The sequence below is a fragment of the Phragmites australis genome, chromosome 15, assembly GCF_958298935.1.
Source record: "Phragmites australis chromosome 15, lpPhrAust1.1, whole genome shotgun sequence".
Classification (NCBI taxonomy): domain Eukaryota; kingdom Viridiplantae; phylum Streptophyta; class Magnoliopsida; order Poales; family Poaceae; genus Phragmites; species Phragmites australis.
In genome coordinates this window covers 25,812,608-25,829,302 of record NC_084935.1, presented here as the reverse complement: position 1 = coordinate 25,829,302, position 16,695 = coordinate 25,812,608, and the positions used below count along the sequence as shown (strand labels likewise).

Below are 16,695 nucleotides of genomic sequence, written 5' to 3'. Positions count from 1 at the left end.
GATATGGAAGAAGACAACAAATATCTTGCTCTCGCTAGCTACAGTTTGAGCAAGACAGAGAAAATTGCAATGTGCACGTGCTTGTATAGAATTAAAGTTCCATCCGGTTACTCCGCTAATATAAAGAGACTAGTAAACATGAAAGATTTGAAATTAACTGGTAGGAAATCTCATGATTCTGATTTGATGATGACATAAATGCTTCCAATTGCAATTAGAGGTATTCTGCCGTCGAAGGTCCAAAACCCAATTATAAAGTTGTGTTCATTCTTCAACAAGATATCACAGAAGGCCATCGATCCAATCAAGCTAGATAAGCTACATGAAGACATGGTCGATACTATCCCAGATTAAGGTGTGTTTCCCTCTATTATTTTTTGATATCATGGTGCATCTCATTGTTCATATTGTGAAAGAGATACGGATTTTTAGCCACGTATTTCTACATCAAATGTACCCTTTCGAGAGGTTCATGGGAGTTCTGAAGAAATATGTTTATAACCAAAATCGGCCAGAAGGCTCCATGGCCGAGGGCTAGCGAACCGTGGAGGTCATTGATTTCTGTGTCGACTACATGAATCTCAAATTGATTGGTGTGCATGTATCTCGCCATGAGGGGAGACTACAGGGGACAGGGGAAAGGGACGATAGGTGCAAACTCATTCCACACTAACGACCTCGTTTCATTCACGTAAGCACATTTCGCAGTTCTGCAACAATCAGGTGTAGTGGCCCCGTATGTCGATGAACACCATAAGATGATATGCACCAAAAACCCAGGGAAGTCTAATGTTTGGATCACGCGAGAGCACCGAGATCATTTTGGTGCCTAGTTACGTAAACATGTGATGGATAAGTAGATAGAGTGTGATCAGTTGAATGTGTTGGCTCACGGACCGTCAACTACAATCCTCACATTTCAAGGATATGACATCAATAGCTTTATATTTTATACGAGAGAACAAGATAACAAGAGTGTCAACCAAAATAGCGGTGTTCGTATAGATACCTACGACTATAATGGCAATAGGAAGACCTACTATGGATTTATAGAGGAGATATGGGAGCTCGACTATGGAGTGTTAAATGTTCCTCTTTTTTAGTGCCAATGAGTCAGACTCCTCGGGAGCGTGAAGATCGACAAGTACGGTATGACTACAATGGACCAAAAACTTGTCAGATACAGAGAAGAATCATTCGTACTTGCGAAAGATGCTATGTAAGTCTTCTATGTAAAGGACCCGGACCCGGCTAATAAGGAGGAGTACCATGTGGTTCTTCAAGCAAAAACAAGGATCGTTGAAGTGGAGAATGTCATCGACGAGGAAAACTACAACCAATTCAATGTGCTGCCTCCTTTCAGAGGGGAAATCAACCTATGTCTCATGGAAGACACCGATGAACCTCCCTATGTACGTCGCGATCATATTGAAGAGCGTATCGTTAAACTAGATTAAGTAGCTTTATTTGTATTTTAATGAAGGACATGGATTACTGTGTATTAATGAAGGACTAATTCAATTTGTTTCCCTAATGAAATGAATTAATATGTATGAATTTGTTTTCCATTTTTGGTATGAGCATATTTATTTTCCATTTTTAATGAATTAAAAAATTTATCCATGAAATTTAGGTATATAGCAAACTTTAGGAATGGTATTTTGGTATATAGCAAAAAATTGGTTAAGATACTTCATAGCGCAGTGAAGATCCCCTTCACTATCGGCCTAAGTCACAAACTAGCAATAAAAGGGGTTTCACTACCGGCATAAGTCATGAGCCGACAGTGAAGATCCCCTTTCACTATCGATGCATAACTTAGGCCGACAGTGAAAGGAGGTCTTCACTACTGGCTCATTACTTAAGCCGGCAGTGAAACACCTTTCATTGTCGGCCCTAGAGATATACCAACAGTGAAGGACCTCCCCTATAAAAACAAATGCCGCCCATTACTTAGAGGTACACTTGGAATTTTTCCCCTCCCCTGCATGTGCCCTTCTCCGAATCGCCTCCCGCTTGCGCCAACATCACCGTTGGCCCCGGGGAGGAGGAAGAGGAGGACCAGGAGCTTGTCGCGCATGTTTCCGCCTTCCCCGAGGAAGAGGAGGAGGTGACCCGAGCCGCTATCGCCCCCACCAATGAGGAGGAGGACCAGGAGCACCCTGCCGCTGCCACCGAGAAGGAGGACGAGGAGGCCACCCACACAGCTGTCAACCCCACCGACGAGGTCCAAGAGCCCGCTGCCCGTGCCACCGCCACCACCAAGGAGGAGGAGGAGGTCGCCTGTGCCACCGTTGACCCCACGGAGGAGGACCAGCAGGTGGGCGAGTGCTAAAATCGTTCGTTGTTAGTTCTTCAAATTATTTTGTTTAGGTTGGAGCTAATTTGAGTCTAAGCCAATGCTGGTCTAGGGTACATAGGAGCAATTCAAGCTCTATGTTTCCTCAAGAACTAACAACAAACTATAAAACATGTTCTTGCTTTCCAAATGATGTTTTTTTTTTATTTTTACTGCAATAATTTCATAAATACATATGTTATATATAATTAGTGCTTGAATATGGAATTCTTTGAATTGTTAATGCCATGACTGGGTGTTGTTGTATCTGTGTTGTTGGCTGGCTGGTGGTGCTTCCTGCTGCCCTATAGTCAAGTGGGGATGATGGTTCTTGGTTATCTTTTGATGATAGTGGTAGGGAGATGTATTCGTCTAACTAATTCCATATTCAACCACTTGGAAAACTTCCTCGATGATAAGAAATGCGGGTTATGGGACATCAAGACCACTATTACCAGAAATTTTTATATCACAATTAATTCAGATTTTTTAGTTGTACATCTTGTTTTAACAGTTAGATGTCCCATAACCAGCTAACACATGCATGTATAACATGCAATAGGACACAAATGCATGGAGAAAAGCAAAAGTACTAAAAGGTCAATTTCTTATATTTGAAACTAACTGCTCTATGTTAACTGATAATACTTGACTTCTAACCACACTCGTAACAAATTTAAGGATACAGCAAGTAGTGATTCAAATCAAAATAATCTTGGTATGCAATTCAAGGATGATGCATATTCAAGGAAGAAAGATCTAGAAGATCTTACAATATCAGTTGTATGCAATATCTGTAGGTTTCATTGAAGTATCAGAAGGCTAAAATGGTTAAATGATGTTGAGACTAGGGTTACCAATTTTTCCCTAAGTTTTAATATATTGATTGATTCCCCGCCTTTGTCCAAAGGCAAGAGAACTATTTTATGATCCTGTTGAGACTAGGGTTAAATGAAGTGCACCGATCCTGTTGTATTTTAGGATGATCACATGTATCTTTGATGTAAATGGGGATATTATTAAACTTGTGTGTTAACTGGAGTGACATGAGACACTTTTCATGGTCGCAATGAAAATCAATTTGGTCATGTATGTGATTCCTTCCCCTTAGAAGTTAGATGAGTAAATAATGAAACGAGATAAATATTTACCATATATATAATTGTAAAGTTCATCTGGGATGGTTATTACACATGCACCTTGCACGTCTTTTCACTATCCTAGTTGAGCTTGCAGTTCTATATAATTATATCCATAATCTGATACAGTATAGTCTTAGTGAATATCTTATTCAAGTCAGAATATCTTATTCAAGTCATTCAAGTATTGTATTTTGGCATTCTGAGGTATAGTCTTAGTGAAAATCTTATTTTATCTCAACATGAACTGTCCATTTTATTTCTCAAGTATTGTATTTTGGCATTTTGAGGTATTGCTTATATTTGCAATATAAGCTTAGCTTGGTCTAATTTATAGGTTAGCTGTGCTGGTGCCCATTTTTATCTTGCTACATGATAGTAGAAGGTCCTCTCTCTATTGTGGTCAATGATTACTACTTTTAAATTATTTTTGCATATTTTCTGAAATTTAGGACTCCTATGACATTGTATGTTGTCTATCGTGGTTGGTAAAGTGGAGTATTCTTCAATTGGGAGGCATGCCACTCACAAGCTAATGGATTCAAAAGAGTATGTTACAAAGGATACAAGTCCAAATATGAAGCTATTGCGGCATACAGTAGTCAAGTCATCCAAGTCGAGCTAAAATTGGCTAACTTTGAAAATAAGGAAAAGAAGTGTGATTTCATGTGTAAAGATGTTGTAATCCTAGTTCTGGTTGTAATCAACATTATTTTGCTATGTAAGATGATGTGACTTGTAAGATCAATGTGTCACTTGTCAGTAGCTTTGTGCCTATTTGTGCCTCTCTCTTTTTTTGCTATGTAAGATGTGATTTTTTTGTTAAATGTGATCATAAAATGTACTCAATTACAATATTGTATATGTATGCGTTCTATCTTTCAACAGCCCCCCTCCCTCCCTTGTCGACTTTCCCTCTATCTCCCTCCTTCCTCAGCTCCCTATTTGTAGAATACTCAACCGCACATCATCATTGTATGCAGAACTCTCAGAAAGGGATGGCACCATCAACCGCCAATTTAGCCCAGGTGCTAGAATGAGATGTATCGCCGTCAAACATCGAAGAAGGTAGCCTGAGCAACTACCTCAATCTGGACCAAACAGATGCGTATGGAGGCAATGAGGTAATTCAAAAGTACATAAATGCATATGTTGTACATATTATCATATAGATCTTCAAAACTTTTTTCACTTATGTGTATATGTCTGATGCTTCGGAGGGCCACCACAATGAGCAATCTCAGGTGCAGCATCATGTCTGACGTCCCTCGAAGATGCCTACATGATGATTTGTCATCACGGAGGTCTCACTAGCAGGGGAGCCAACTGCACCAGAGAAAGTTCTAGGGTTGTACAAGTCAGATTGTAGAATAGCTATTAAGGATCACGTGCCCATCAGCTACAGATTGTGGACTGACGAACGAGGTGATACGCACATACTTCCTGATTCAATCAAGAATGATATCTTGTGGCCTATCATATTACAGAAGTTCAAGTTCCCTGAAGAGACATATATGGAAGTAATTAATTGTAAGGCGCTAATGATCATAGTCCTTTCATTTAAGAATTGGAAGGGCACACTGAATAGAACCTATGTGTAGAAAGGTACAATGCTAGATTTCAGGAAATGGTCACAACTGAAAGATCATTAGCAAGCTTTTGCAGAGTACAAGTTATCAGAAGAAGCACAGAAGTTGAGTGAGGTGAACAAAGCTAACTCAAAGAAGAACCTTTACCCCCGCAAAGTCGGCAATCGTGGGTACATGAAGAAAGAATAGCAGTGGCAACAGCAGCTAGATGAACTGTGAGAGAGAGAGGTGTCATGCCTGAGATAGAGGGCTGGAGAGAACGATCGACGTGCTTCCTTCGTGGGAGGGGTGCTTCTTACTTGGCTGATGGAAACTTATGCTTTACAACCTTCAAAGACTAGGAAGTGACACAAACTTTTGTAAAAAGGTTTGCGGATGCCCATGCATAGTATACACAAGGCTTTTTCAAGCCAGATAGGGACGAGCACTCCTTGGCCCTAGGAAACAAGGAGTATGGTGGTCGTGTGTGAGATGTTGGTGTGATAGGTTGGAAATATGGATTTACAGGCGTCATCGATAGCTACAAGAGTTGAAAGAGATCCTAAGCAGAGCAAGATGTAGAACGAGAGGTAGAACAAGCTACGATGATGAACATGCTTGAACTTGCATTACTACGTGAGCGGGAACAGACAGACGAAAAAATAAGACAAACAGTACAGGAAGCCATCAAGCGTGAACTGGACGCCATTGAGAGCGAACAGGAACAGCCGACAACGTCTTCTAATGTTATGCGCTCCAGTCTCGATGGCGTCAGAGTAACTGTGCTTCCACGGGTGTTCTGGGTGCTGACTCCATCACTTATCCCATGAACCATATCACAACATGGACATCGTGTGAACTACACATTGGAGCTAAGAACATTATCATCAAGGTGGCTTCCAGCATAGCTTATCCCCGTGATGCCTATAAACTTTTGCCTGGATGTCCGATACCGGAGGGCTACGTCGTGGTCGAAGTAGATGAGGCAGTTGACCATTATCGTCATGTTTAGGTGGACTACCCCCACAGAAAAGGGACGAACACTATAGGAGAGAACGATCACACATTCATTGTGTGAGAGAAGACCTACATAGTGTTTACACCAGCGACAGCTCCCGAGAACCTCTACTCTCGACTATACCTCGGGCCATTGTCGTCTCGTAGATCACCCTCTCCTCAGCCATCTTCTAGAAGAAGTCCACCTCCTCAGCCATCGCCTCAAAGAAGTCCACCGCTCAAGAAGCCAACCAGCACCATCAAGAAGCCAACCATCATCTCGGAAAACATGATCAGGTTCCGCAGCATCCAAGAATACTACGTCATCTAAGAAGTCAGTACCATCTAAGAAGTTGGCGAAACCCAAATATGTATAATCACTTAATCTTAAGGAAATCAACAAAATTGTGGACGCCAGTGTAACAGCTGATTTCCATCCTCCAGCACCTCCACCGAAGCCTATTGTGCCTGAAGATAGCAAGAATTTTTTCATGAATATAACCAAAGTTAAATAGATGGGTGGGTTTAAGTAAGCCACCCACTGACTACAAAAATATCAGCACGAAGTAGGCCAAGAGCAAATCAGATCCAATCATTAAGGATGCACCGAGCATTGGGGACTTCCTAGCTACTTCTAGATTAACAGCAGAGGAACTAGCACAGCTTGATGCAAGAGCGGAAATCCCAAAGTTGGATGTTACATGGCCATTTGAGTTGGTCAAACCAGATACAGAAAGAAACATCACAACTCAAATGCGTCGATTACATCTGTCGTACTTGGAGCAGTCTAGGCATGGTTTTGAGGCGTTCCCTGTAAGATACAGAGATGAATATTTTCTCAACAGGGACGATTACTTCTAGGTGAAATTTGAGTGCTTGTATGAAATATACAAGGAAGATGCCCTTGACGTGGTCATAGTCAGAGCATGGACTCTGTAAGTGACTTATGTATATAATTCATATTATATGATCTTATACCTTCAAATCGACTGACTAACTTCTCTCTTTCGTAAAATGGAGATCCACACATGCATAAAAGAATTAGATAATAAAATAGGATTAATCGATCCTGGGCTTGTCAACGAGAAATTTGTAAGGGAGAGTCTAGACTTCACTAAGTGTCTGCTTCACCACCAACACAAGACATTCGTACTCTTACCCTACAACTTTGAGTACATATTTGTGTGCTAGGGCGTTCTCCTTTTATGGGCAACTTGATTCTAGTACTAATTTACTATGGTGACATATTCCTATAGTTTGTATTGGATCCTCCATGTTATCTACCCAGACTTGAGCAAGATCATTATTTTGGACTGACAAAAGAGATATAAGAATACTTACCAAGACCTCATAAACATGATAAATAGGTAAATTTGATCATTTAATCTTCTCATCGATTGCATCTAAGTTTAATTAGTATTCATATTAACGTATAGGGCGTATACAAGATACTGCAAAAAGAATGTTGCCTACCATCTATACAAGAAGTAGTATGATGTAAAAACTGACTTTCTGGAATTCAGTGAATATTTATGTCTTGTATTTCCTACTAAATAAAAAGCTTCAATTCATTCCACTAATGAATCATTTTCTCTTGAAGTGTATGAGGCAGTCACCCGACAACAATCTCTGCCTGTTCTATGTTCTTACTTTCATACATTCAATGGAGATAGAGATGGTATCATGTTTAATGATGTTGAGGTATGAAATTACATATCGATGCCTTCTTTTTAATTTCTATTCATGTTCGAGGACTAATTCTTTCGATTATTTAAACGCGGTGCTTCAAATAATGCACAAGTGTGATACTCCCTGCGAAAATACATGACATTCAAAAACAGATCATCGGGTTTTTCATCGAACATATTATCAACCCAAATGGCGAGTTTTATGCACCGATTGTGCCATCGACACGCAATAGACCTTCATATGACATCATAACTTCTAGTACAAAGTATGCGACAAGAGGAAAGTCTACCAATAGGCTTGACATCGTATATATCGTTAAGCTAGATTAAGTAGCTTTATTTACAAATTAATGAAGGATATTAATTACTATGTATTAATGAAGGACATGAATTACTATGTATTTATGAATGTATCTTTATTATTAATTTATATTAAATATGTCTCATTGTATGTATGTATTGAGAGGGAGAGAGACGGAGAGAGGAGATGACATAGGCGAGAGAGAGGAGAGGACAAAGAGGAGAGAGATATAAGAGAGTGGAGATGCAAAATACTGCCGACTCAAGGATTCAACGGGTAGTGAATTCACGACTATCACTATCGGTTAAAACCACCAGTCGGTAGTGATACCAGAGCATCACTATCTATAGCCTCTTTTACCATTTTTTTTTAATATCGGGTATGCAGCTCATGTGGCCAAATTTTATTTATGTTAGAGCTGACTTACTCCAGCTACCTATAAACAAACATTACTAGCTGCCGAACATGATGAAAAATGATTTTTTTCAATAGCTTGCTAGTACAGATTGAGGATCAAATGGTATATAAGTACAGCTATGAGGATATAATAAAGGATTTGCTATCAGTCTAAGATCATGGCTAGTTATAATTTTGATGTATATATATAGTACTATTTTTTTAAGGGATAAATGCAAAAACCCCCCCAAAAGTCACTTGGATTTTGACTTCCCCCCCCCCAAAAGTTGTTTTGTTGCAAAAAACCCCTCAAAGGTTTGATTTTGTTGCAAAAACACCCCCAAAAATTCAAAAAAATTTAAAACAAATCACAAAAAATTCTAAAAAAAAACTAGAGACAATTATAAGACCTTTTGTGAAATTTGTTTTCAAAAATAATATCCTTTGCATCATATTTCATTGAGAGTAAGTTTGAAAAAAAAGAAAAACGTGCAACTCATTTATTAATTCGAGTTAAATGCATAGTTAATTATTTACTAATCCAAAAATCATGAAACAAAATTTTTTAGTCTTCTTACATGATCCTCTATCTTGTAAAAATACATGAAATCTTGAAATAGTTATCGTAACGTGCAGGATTCAGTAAATGGGTTGCAGATAGATTAATTCATAACTAATCCATAACACCCCCAAAATTAGTGAAACCACTTTTATTAGTTTACTTAAACAATTATTTGTGTAGGAAAAATAATGGTAGACATAAAAAAGTTAAAATAACATGAGTTAATAAATGAGCTGCACATTTTTCTTTTTTTTCCAAACTTCCTCTCCATGAAATATGATGCAAAGGATATTATTTTTTAAAACAAATTTCACAGAAGGTCTTAGAATTGTCTCTAGTTTGTTTAGAATTTTTTTAATGATTTTTTTATTTTTTTGAATTTTTAGGGGGTTTTTTGCAACAAAGTCAAACTTTTGGGGGGCTTTTTGCAACAAAACAACTTTTGGGGGGGAAAGTCAAAATCCAAGTGACTTTTGGGGGGGGGGGGTTTGCAGTTTTCCCTTTTTTTAAAGTTGTTTCTATGTATTATAATCTATTAATATCACTCGAATATATATTTTGAACCAATTATGAAAAATGATGGCTATAAATTGTGCCATATATTAGTTTAATGATTTATCACTCAAATATTTTCGAATTTGTTTTGTCTTTTAGCACCTTGAAATTTTAGTGAAGCTCCGTCTGACTCAAATAGCGAAAGATTGGCATATTACTTTGCGTTTGATGCATAAAACAGCTATTGCGCAGCTATTTAGAACCTTGGCTCTGTCACAAGCAAAAATGCAAAAGCGCAGATGGAAACAATCGTCGACTTCCTGGACGCGCGCCACGCCAGCTTCGTCAGTTTCTCAGCATCGCCGCGTGTTCGTCTCTGCGGCGGCGAAGCATGCATGCATGTCGTGCATTGAACTCGTATACTCGGAGCCGAGTTGGGCACGCATGGAGGACGAGCGCGGGCCGCGCATGTGTCAACCCCGCCGCGCGCCGCCGCTCCACGTGTCTCCTCCCCCGCCTGTCGCCGCCGGACACCGCGGCGCCCTTCGCCGAGGCCATATCGCCTCGCGCGCGCCCCGGTGCTCTCTTTCCACGGGGGCAGGGGAGCACGAGCCCAAGATCTCGCCTCAGGATTGATGCATCATGGCGACCCGGCACCTTTCACCCCCCCCCCCCCCCGACATCGAAAATATTAATAATATATCCTTATGAGATTGCTTCCCCTTCCGGTGGGAGTTGGAGCAAACAAAATAAATAAATAAAAGACAATCAGCATTTCATCATTTTGTTTGCACGAATTATTGTACTAAGCATTGAACACCAATTCCGTCGGAAAATAAGAAGTAAAGAAAATTGAGCGTTTATTAGTTTTAGTTAAAGAAAATTCTTTATTTCAACGTGTCCTCTCTTGATAGTCCAAAAAATTATTTATTTCGTCGAATTACCTAAAATCAACACCCTCCTCGCTGCCACGGTGGAAAATACCCAATCTCTCTCGAGTCTTGATGCTCCAAGGACTAGCACGTAAATTTGAGAAGCCTAGGGACCTAACTGAAATACCCTCATTGACCGAACTGGCCCCATAATATTGTGTTCATAGATCCTGTGGGTCCCACCCCTCTTCTAGTATTTCCACTCCTCCTTCCTTTTCCTCCATCACCATCAGCAAATGCAACTCACGCACACATGCTTTTCTTCCCCGCCATGGCAAGCACCACAGCGTCACCCCCACAAAGAGCGTAGCTCGCATCCAGATACGAACATGTCCTAAGCTTGCTGCTGTTGCATGCAACCGCACCTCACGCGGCAAAGCTCTGGTCCAGCTAGCGTGTGATGGGTGTGCATCCTTTGCCTTGACACCGTACCTACGGCCACCAGCCATGAGAGCCACCGGCGCCACCTCCGCCTCTGCGGCTCCTTGCTCAACCATGCCGTGCTTGCACGGACAAGGCCATGCTGGCAGGGCTGCCGCCTACGCGGTGGCGGCGTGTCTTGCGCTTGTGACCTTTTTGATGGTGGTGTCCTTGGACCCCGGAACGCAAGCAGCTTCCTGGTTCCTGTCTTCTTCTTCCTCCTCTCCGTCCTCCTCCTCTTTGCAGCCAAGTGGAGGTGGCGGTGGCGGTGGGCACCTCCTAGCCACCTCCAGCTCTTACTCCGACGGCGGCGACGGCGGTAGGAACAGCACGGGCAAGGAAGTGAACGAGGAGGTGCTGTTTCAGCAGCAAGGTGGTGATGACTTGCTGTCGTTGATCAACTCTAGCTCCGGCCATGGCACGCCTGACCTCTCCGTCACACCGCCGCCCGCCGCACCGGCACCGGCTCCAGAACCGGCTAAGGTATATGTGCAGAATAAGCCCGACTAAAAACTAATGGTGTTTCTTAATTATTTGCTTTTGTTTCTTTTTTTGCTTTCTGATTAGTTCATTGGAGATTATCTCTTTGATTAACGTTGGCATCCACATCATTGGATTCTAGTGTTTGTCAAACAAAAAAATGATTTGATTGCCCAATTTGGGACACGTCCTGTTTCCATGGACATTAGCCAGTTTGTTTAGTTGACTAATTGCACAACTAATGGGGAACTGTAGCAATACAAGTAGCTACAATATTTGTCGGCTATAGATCAGCTGTAACATGTTTTCCTACTTTAATGTGGTGGACATGTAAGGTAATAAATTCTACGAGCAGTCTTGTTTATAGACTGACTACCCGTTACTAACTATCTCTTATCATAAATATAAGCCCATTTAGAATTGTCTAAATCAAATATTTTTATTTTTAACAATCAATTTAAAGAACATATAGATTGACAATATAAGATTTATGTTACTAGATTTGTTATATTAAATAATTTAATAATATATAATTATTTATATTTAAAATAATATTTCTCTATAGATATTGCTAGTCAAAGTGTCGATATTGTAGATGTCTCGATATTGAGATCAGAGGATAGCTAGCTTTTCTTTTATCTTTATTCATTCTCAACTCTACATAGAAAAAAAAAAAGTGAGGACACACTTATAGCTAGTTGATATGGATTATGGGAGACAACCTTAGTGTGAATTTTCTGTTTGTGCCCATTTTTCGCTGCATCTGCGTGTATGCTACTGCTCCCTAACATGCTGTTCATCGATCCACTGGTAATTTACACGTGAAATTTTGGACATATCTAGTGCCATCTCATCATGCCACCTTTTGTACAGAGCATCAGATGACCGTTAGATTGACGCACGAGATTTTCTGACACCAATGCTACGATGTTACAACTGTGGGTGTCTAGCAACCGTTCATCTTTGACCCAATGGAGGAGATCACGCTCCAACAAGAGATCTACACTGATGATCAAATCCATGTATCAGATGTGCCAAAGTCAAAAAATAAAACAACTCTCCCTTAATCCGTGATACTGATACGCAGTTCTGATGCGTGTCCTAGAAAGAAATATTATCTCTTTTATGGAGAAGGTAGATGTCCTTGGCTTGTTGGCGAGAAGTTTAAGGAGCACGGAAAGACACATTATATATCCCCTTCGTTGAATTGACGCGTGTGTAGAAAGTCTTGGATCTTCCTGCATTTTCAAAATCAAATTTGTACTACCTGTTACTTGTGCACTTGAAATTGTTCATGAATTGGGCTGAGCAGCCTCCGGGGGGCTGCATCCGGTCATTCTAATGCCATAATTGGCATCAGGATTTGCAAAATGACTTTATTGCCAGTTCCTGGAAAAGGAAGTTGGCTTTTCATGTTTTTGTCAAAAGTTGCCACAAATGCTGCATACGTGCACCTGAAATTGCATTTTGTGACGCCGGTAGAAAACATTCTGTATTGCTGAATGCTGATTGAATCAGGTGCATCATGTAACCTCTGCAAAATTTACAGAATGTGGACAAAATGTTTCCTGTTTATGCGTAAAAAGATTTCTATCTTCAGAAACATTTCACATTTTGTTTTTTTAAATATGGATACATATCGAATATTTGTTGCGCAGAATAGACTAGTCTATCAACGTTATGTTGGAGTTTTGGATTGAGCATCCCTGTAAGGATGAGTCACTTAGACCTAATTTTTTGTTACAGGAAAGCTCAAACGATGCAACTCATGTCATGCCACAAGTGCGAAGGAGGGACGTGAAATTGGAGCGACTCGAACTCGGTCTCGCGAAAGCTCGGTCAGCTATAATGGAAGCTATCCGAAACAAGGACAACCGGCCTCCCTTGATCGACAAGGATTACGTGCCAGTCGGGCCAGTGTACCGGAATGCCTATGCATTTCACAGGTAGATAATAACCCCTGCTGAAACATATTTGCATTGACAAGATACAACATCTACTCTTTTCTTCACGGAGGTAACATTTGCAGTGCCACTGATTCTGAATTTCTGAAGTTCCTTTGCTTATCGCGCAGGAGCTACCGGGAAATGGAGAACCTGTTCAAGATCTACGTCTACGAGGAAGGCGAGCCGCCGGTGTTCCACGACGGGCCGTGCCGCAGCATATACTCAACGGAGGGCAGGTTCATATACTCCATGGAGATGGAGAGCCGGATGTGTACCAGAGACCCGGGCCTTGCCCATGTCTTCTTCCTGCCGTTCAGCGTTGTCAAGATGGTCAAGATGATCTACGAGCCGAGCTCGCACGACATGGGCCCGCTCCGGCGAACCATCTCGGACTACGTCGGCGTGCTGTCGACCAAGTACCCCTACTGGAACCGGAGCCTCGGCGCGGATCACTTCATGCTGTCCTGCCATGACTGGGTGAGCAGCTAGCACCAGCTCTTCTCTAAGTTTGTAACTCTTCAGAGGATATTGAAATGGTTTCTGTTTTGTAAATTGCACGTCATTGAATTATCATTTGAAGAATATTACCATGTACAAATTTGAGCTGACACGAGTGGCTTAATTTTGTGTCAGGGGCCGTACGTGTCGTCGGCGAACGGGCACCTCTTCGCCAACTCCATCCGCGTGCTGTGCAACGCCAACACGTCGGAGGGCTTCAACCCTTCCAAGGACGTGTCGCTGCCGGAGATCAACCTCCGGAGCGACGTCGTGGACAAACAGGTCGGCGGCCCCTCGGCGTCGCACCGGCCGATCCTGGCATTCTTCGCCGGCGGCAACCACGGGCCGGTCCGTCCGCTGCTGCTGGAGCACTGGAAGGGCAAGGACCCCGACGTGCAGGTGAGCGAGTACCTGCCCCGCGGCGTGTCGTACACGGACATGATGCGGCGCAGCCGGTTCTGCCTGTGCCCCGGCGGGTACGAGGTGGCGAGCCCGCGGCTGGCGGAGGCCATCTACCTGGAGTGCGTGCCCGTGGTGGTCGACGACGGCGACTACGCGCTGCCGTTCGGGGACGTGCTCAACTGGGCCGCGTTCTCGGTGCGGGTCCGCGTGGCCGACATCCCGCGGCTGAAGGAGATTCTCGCCGCCGTGTCGCCGCGGCAGTACATCCGGATGCAGCGGCGGGTACGGACGGTGCGCCGGCACTTCTTGGTGCACGGCGGCGCGCCGCGGCGGTACGACGTGTTCCACATGATCCTGCACTCGGTCTGGCTCCGGAGGCTCAACGTCAGGGTCATCGCGCAGGGCTGAAGGATTCTTGGAGCAGAGCAGGTTGGTTCGTTGCGTCTTTTGTAGATTTTGACAGGGGTTGGAGAGATCTCGAAACTGCAGTTTGGAAAGGACATGGGTGGTTGTGCTGTTTGTTCCAGTGCATGCAGCCTGTATACATACAACCAGGAGATGGTGCACTGTATTATATACAACCATGCGTCATAATCCGATGTATAATTGTTTGTTTCGGTGCACCGGTTCATACAATCTGGGGATTACTGGGTGTGAATCTAATACCTTTTTCTAACATGTTTCTGAGTCCATCATGTGGTTGCTCCTCAAGTGTTCGCTTTTCTCTTTTTGGCGAAGGATGCTCCTGGCTCCAGCGACCTTGGTCTGCACAAATCACTTGAAAGCCGCTGTCGTTCCGTTCATACGGCTCTGCAAAACCTGCGCCAACTTTGGCGAAATCCGCTCCTGTTGTACTTGATTATTGGCACTCTAGGAGAGATATAGCCGCAAAATTTTCGATGAAATTCAAATGCAAATGCAAAGTTTCTGGTGACATTCACCCCTCCACTGCTACGTTTTATGGTGAAACTTCCGCACTATTTTGTACATACATCTTTTTGTTGCAGTTCATAGATGTATGATCTTCAAGTTCTTATGTGATTTCATGCTCCATGGATTTGTGCCAAAAAAAAAAACCAACTAAATTGAACATTGATCCGATGCTTGGAACACACTCATAACCTACATCTAACACAAACAGTACATTACATCATTCAAATAATTTTATACAGGGGTACCATGGTTTGCTCTTTGTGAACCAAAATGAGTTTTGCAAATTTTCGATGCTTTGTATTGTAGTTCCATAGTCCACGTCAGCTGAACTGTTTGCACAAGGTAATCTACATATACTGATATACTGAATCTTTAGTCTTTCCTTTTTTTTATGCGAAGTGGTTTATGCAATAGGTGATTGGGGGTGAATAAGAGCTCATTAAATTCTTGGATGACATATCTAATCTTTTCATCCAACGCACATCAAGTCAACACGTAAAAGTAACAAGATCGAAAGAAATAAAATACAATAAAAATCTATAAAAAAAAGCATGGCTTTCATAGATGAATATGAACTCTAGGTTTCATAAAAATCAATTCTAAGAGTGATAGCCATAAAAAGCTTACTACTTGATTCATTTAATCACCTAACACAAAGGCTAAGCTCTCATATTCCTCTCCTCTAAAACTCTAACACACAATCTCAAATGGCTGACTCAAGAGGCTAACACAACCCCTCCCTCTGTTTATAGGCCTTAGGGGCTTCCTTAACCTCTAAGTTTCTTTATTCCTTTCTTGCCTCCTTCTTCCAATATACTCCTACTTATCACTGAGGACATTTTTGTTCAACTCTTTCTTTGTTCATCAAACCATGTGACTCCTCCATGACTTAGCTTTGTATCGATGCAAGCTTCGTGATGATGCCACGCACACTCCTCCTTCCCACGGTTTTGAGGCTAAACCACGAAACCACCTCGCACGTTTCTCAAAGCGTGACTCATCACCACTTCCTTACACTTTAAGCAAACCTCACGATGTTGACACATGTACTTCATCTTGCGATCTCGACCGTCGGCAAGTCTCTCCCGCTCCTGATCCCTCGGACCGCCTTGTCACTTGCATCGGCATCCCTTTCACTTGACTTTGTCAACACGCCATCTTCATCCACCTTTTCACGCTTTGCTTAATCTCCATGAGCATAGCTAAGATCACCCTTGACTTCGTCCAGCCTCCTTGATCGTCTGGCACCAAACACCATGTTTAGTCCCGATCATCCTGATTCGACTGTCAAGTTGCATCCATCACCTGCGCATCAAAAGACAAGCACACATGTTCCTCCAATTCCATCTCCAATTAGTCAAACTCACAAATCTCTGTTGAAATGCTCATCACACAGAAATTATGAACACCGGATGATTCAATGTATTCAACCTCTGATCACCGGACCATCCGATGTGTACAAGTCATGTCTTCTCTGCAATCCTTCAGGAAAAAGCTCCGGTGAAGCCTCTGGTGTTCACACCATCAATCATCAGACCATCCGATATGTACAACTACACCAGACAAGGCATTTTTGAACCTCTCTTTGAAAACACTCTGAC

General features: G+C 42.2%; 1 protein-coding gene across 1 annotated transcript; it reads left to right on the top strand.

The window, feature by feature from the left end:
* The first annotated feature begins 10,790 nt into the window (after nt 1-10,790).
* LOC133893381 (probable glycosyltransferase At5g03795) lies at nt 10,791-14,637 on the top strand. The gene is made up of 4 exons (XM_062334386.1): nt 10,791-11,318; nt 13,062-13,261; nt 13,390-13,738; nt 13,895-14,637. The coding sequence occupies exons 1-4, from the start codon at nt 10,863-10,865 to the stop codon at nt 14,567-14,569; spliced, it is 1,680 nt and encodes a 559-aa protein (XP_062190370.1). The 5' UTR covers nt 10,791-10,862; the 3' UTR covers nt 14,570-14,637.
* Nucleotides 14,638-16,695: the final 2,058 nt, after the last annotated feature.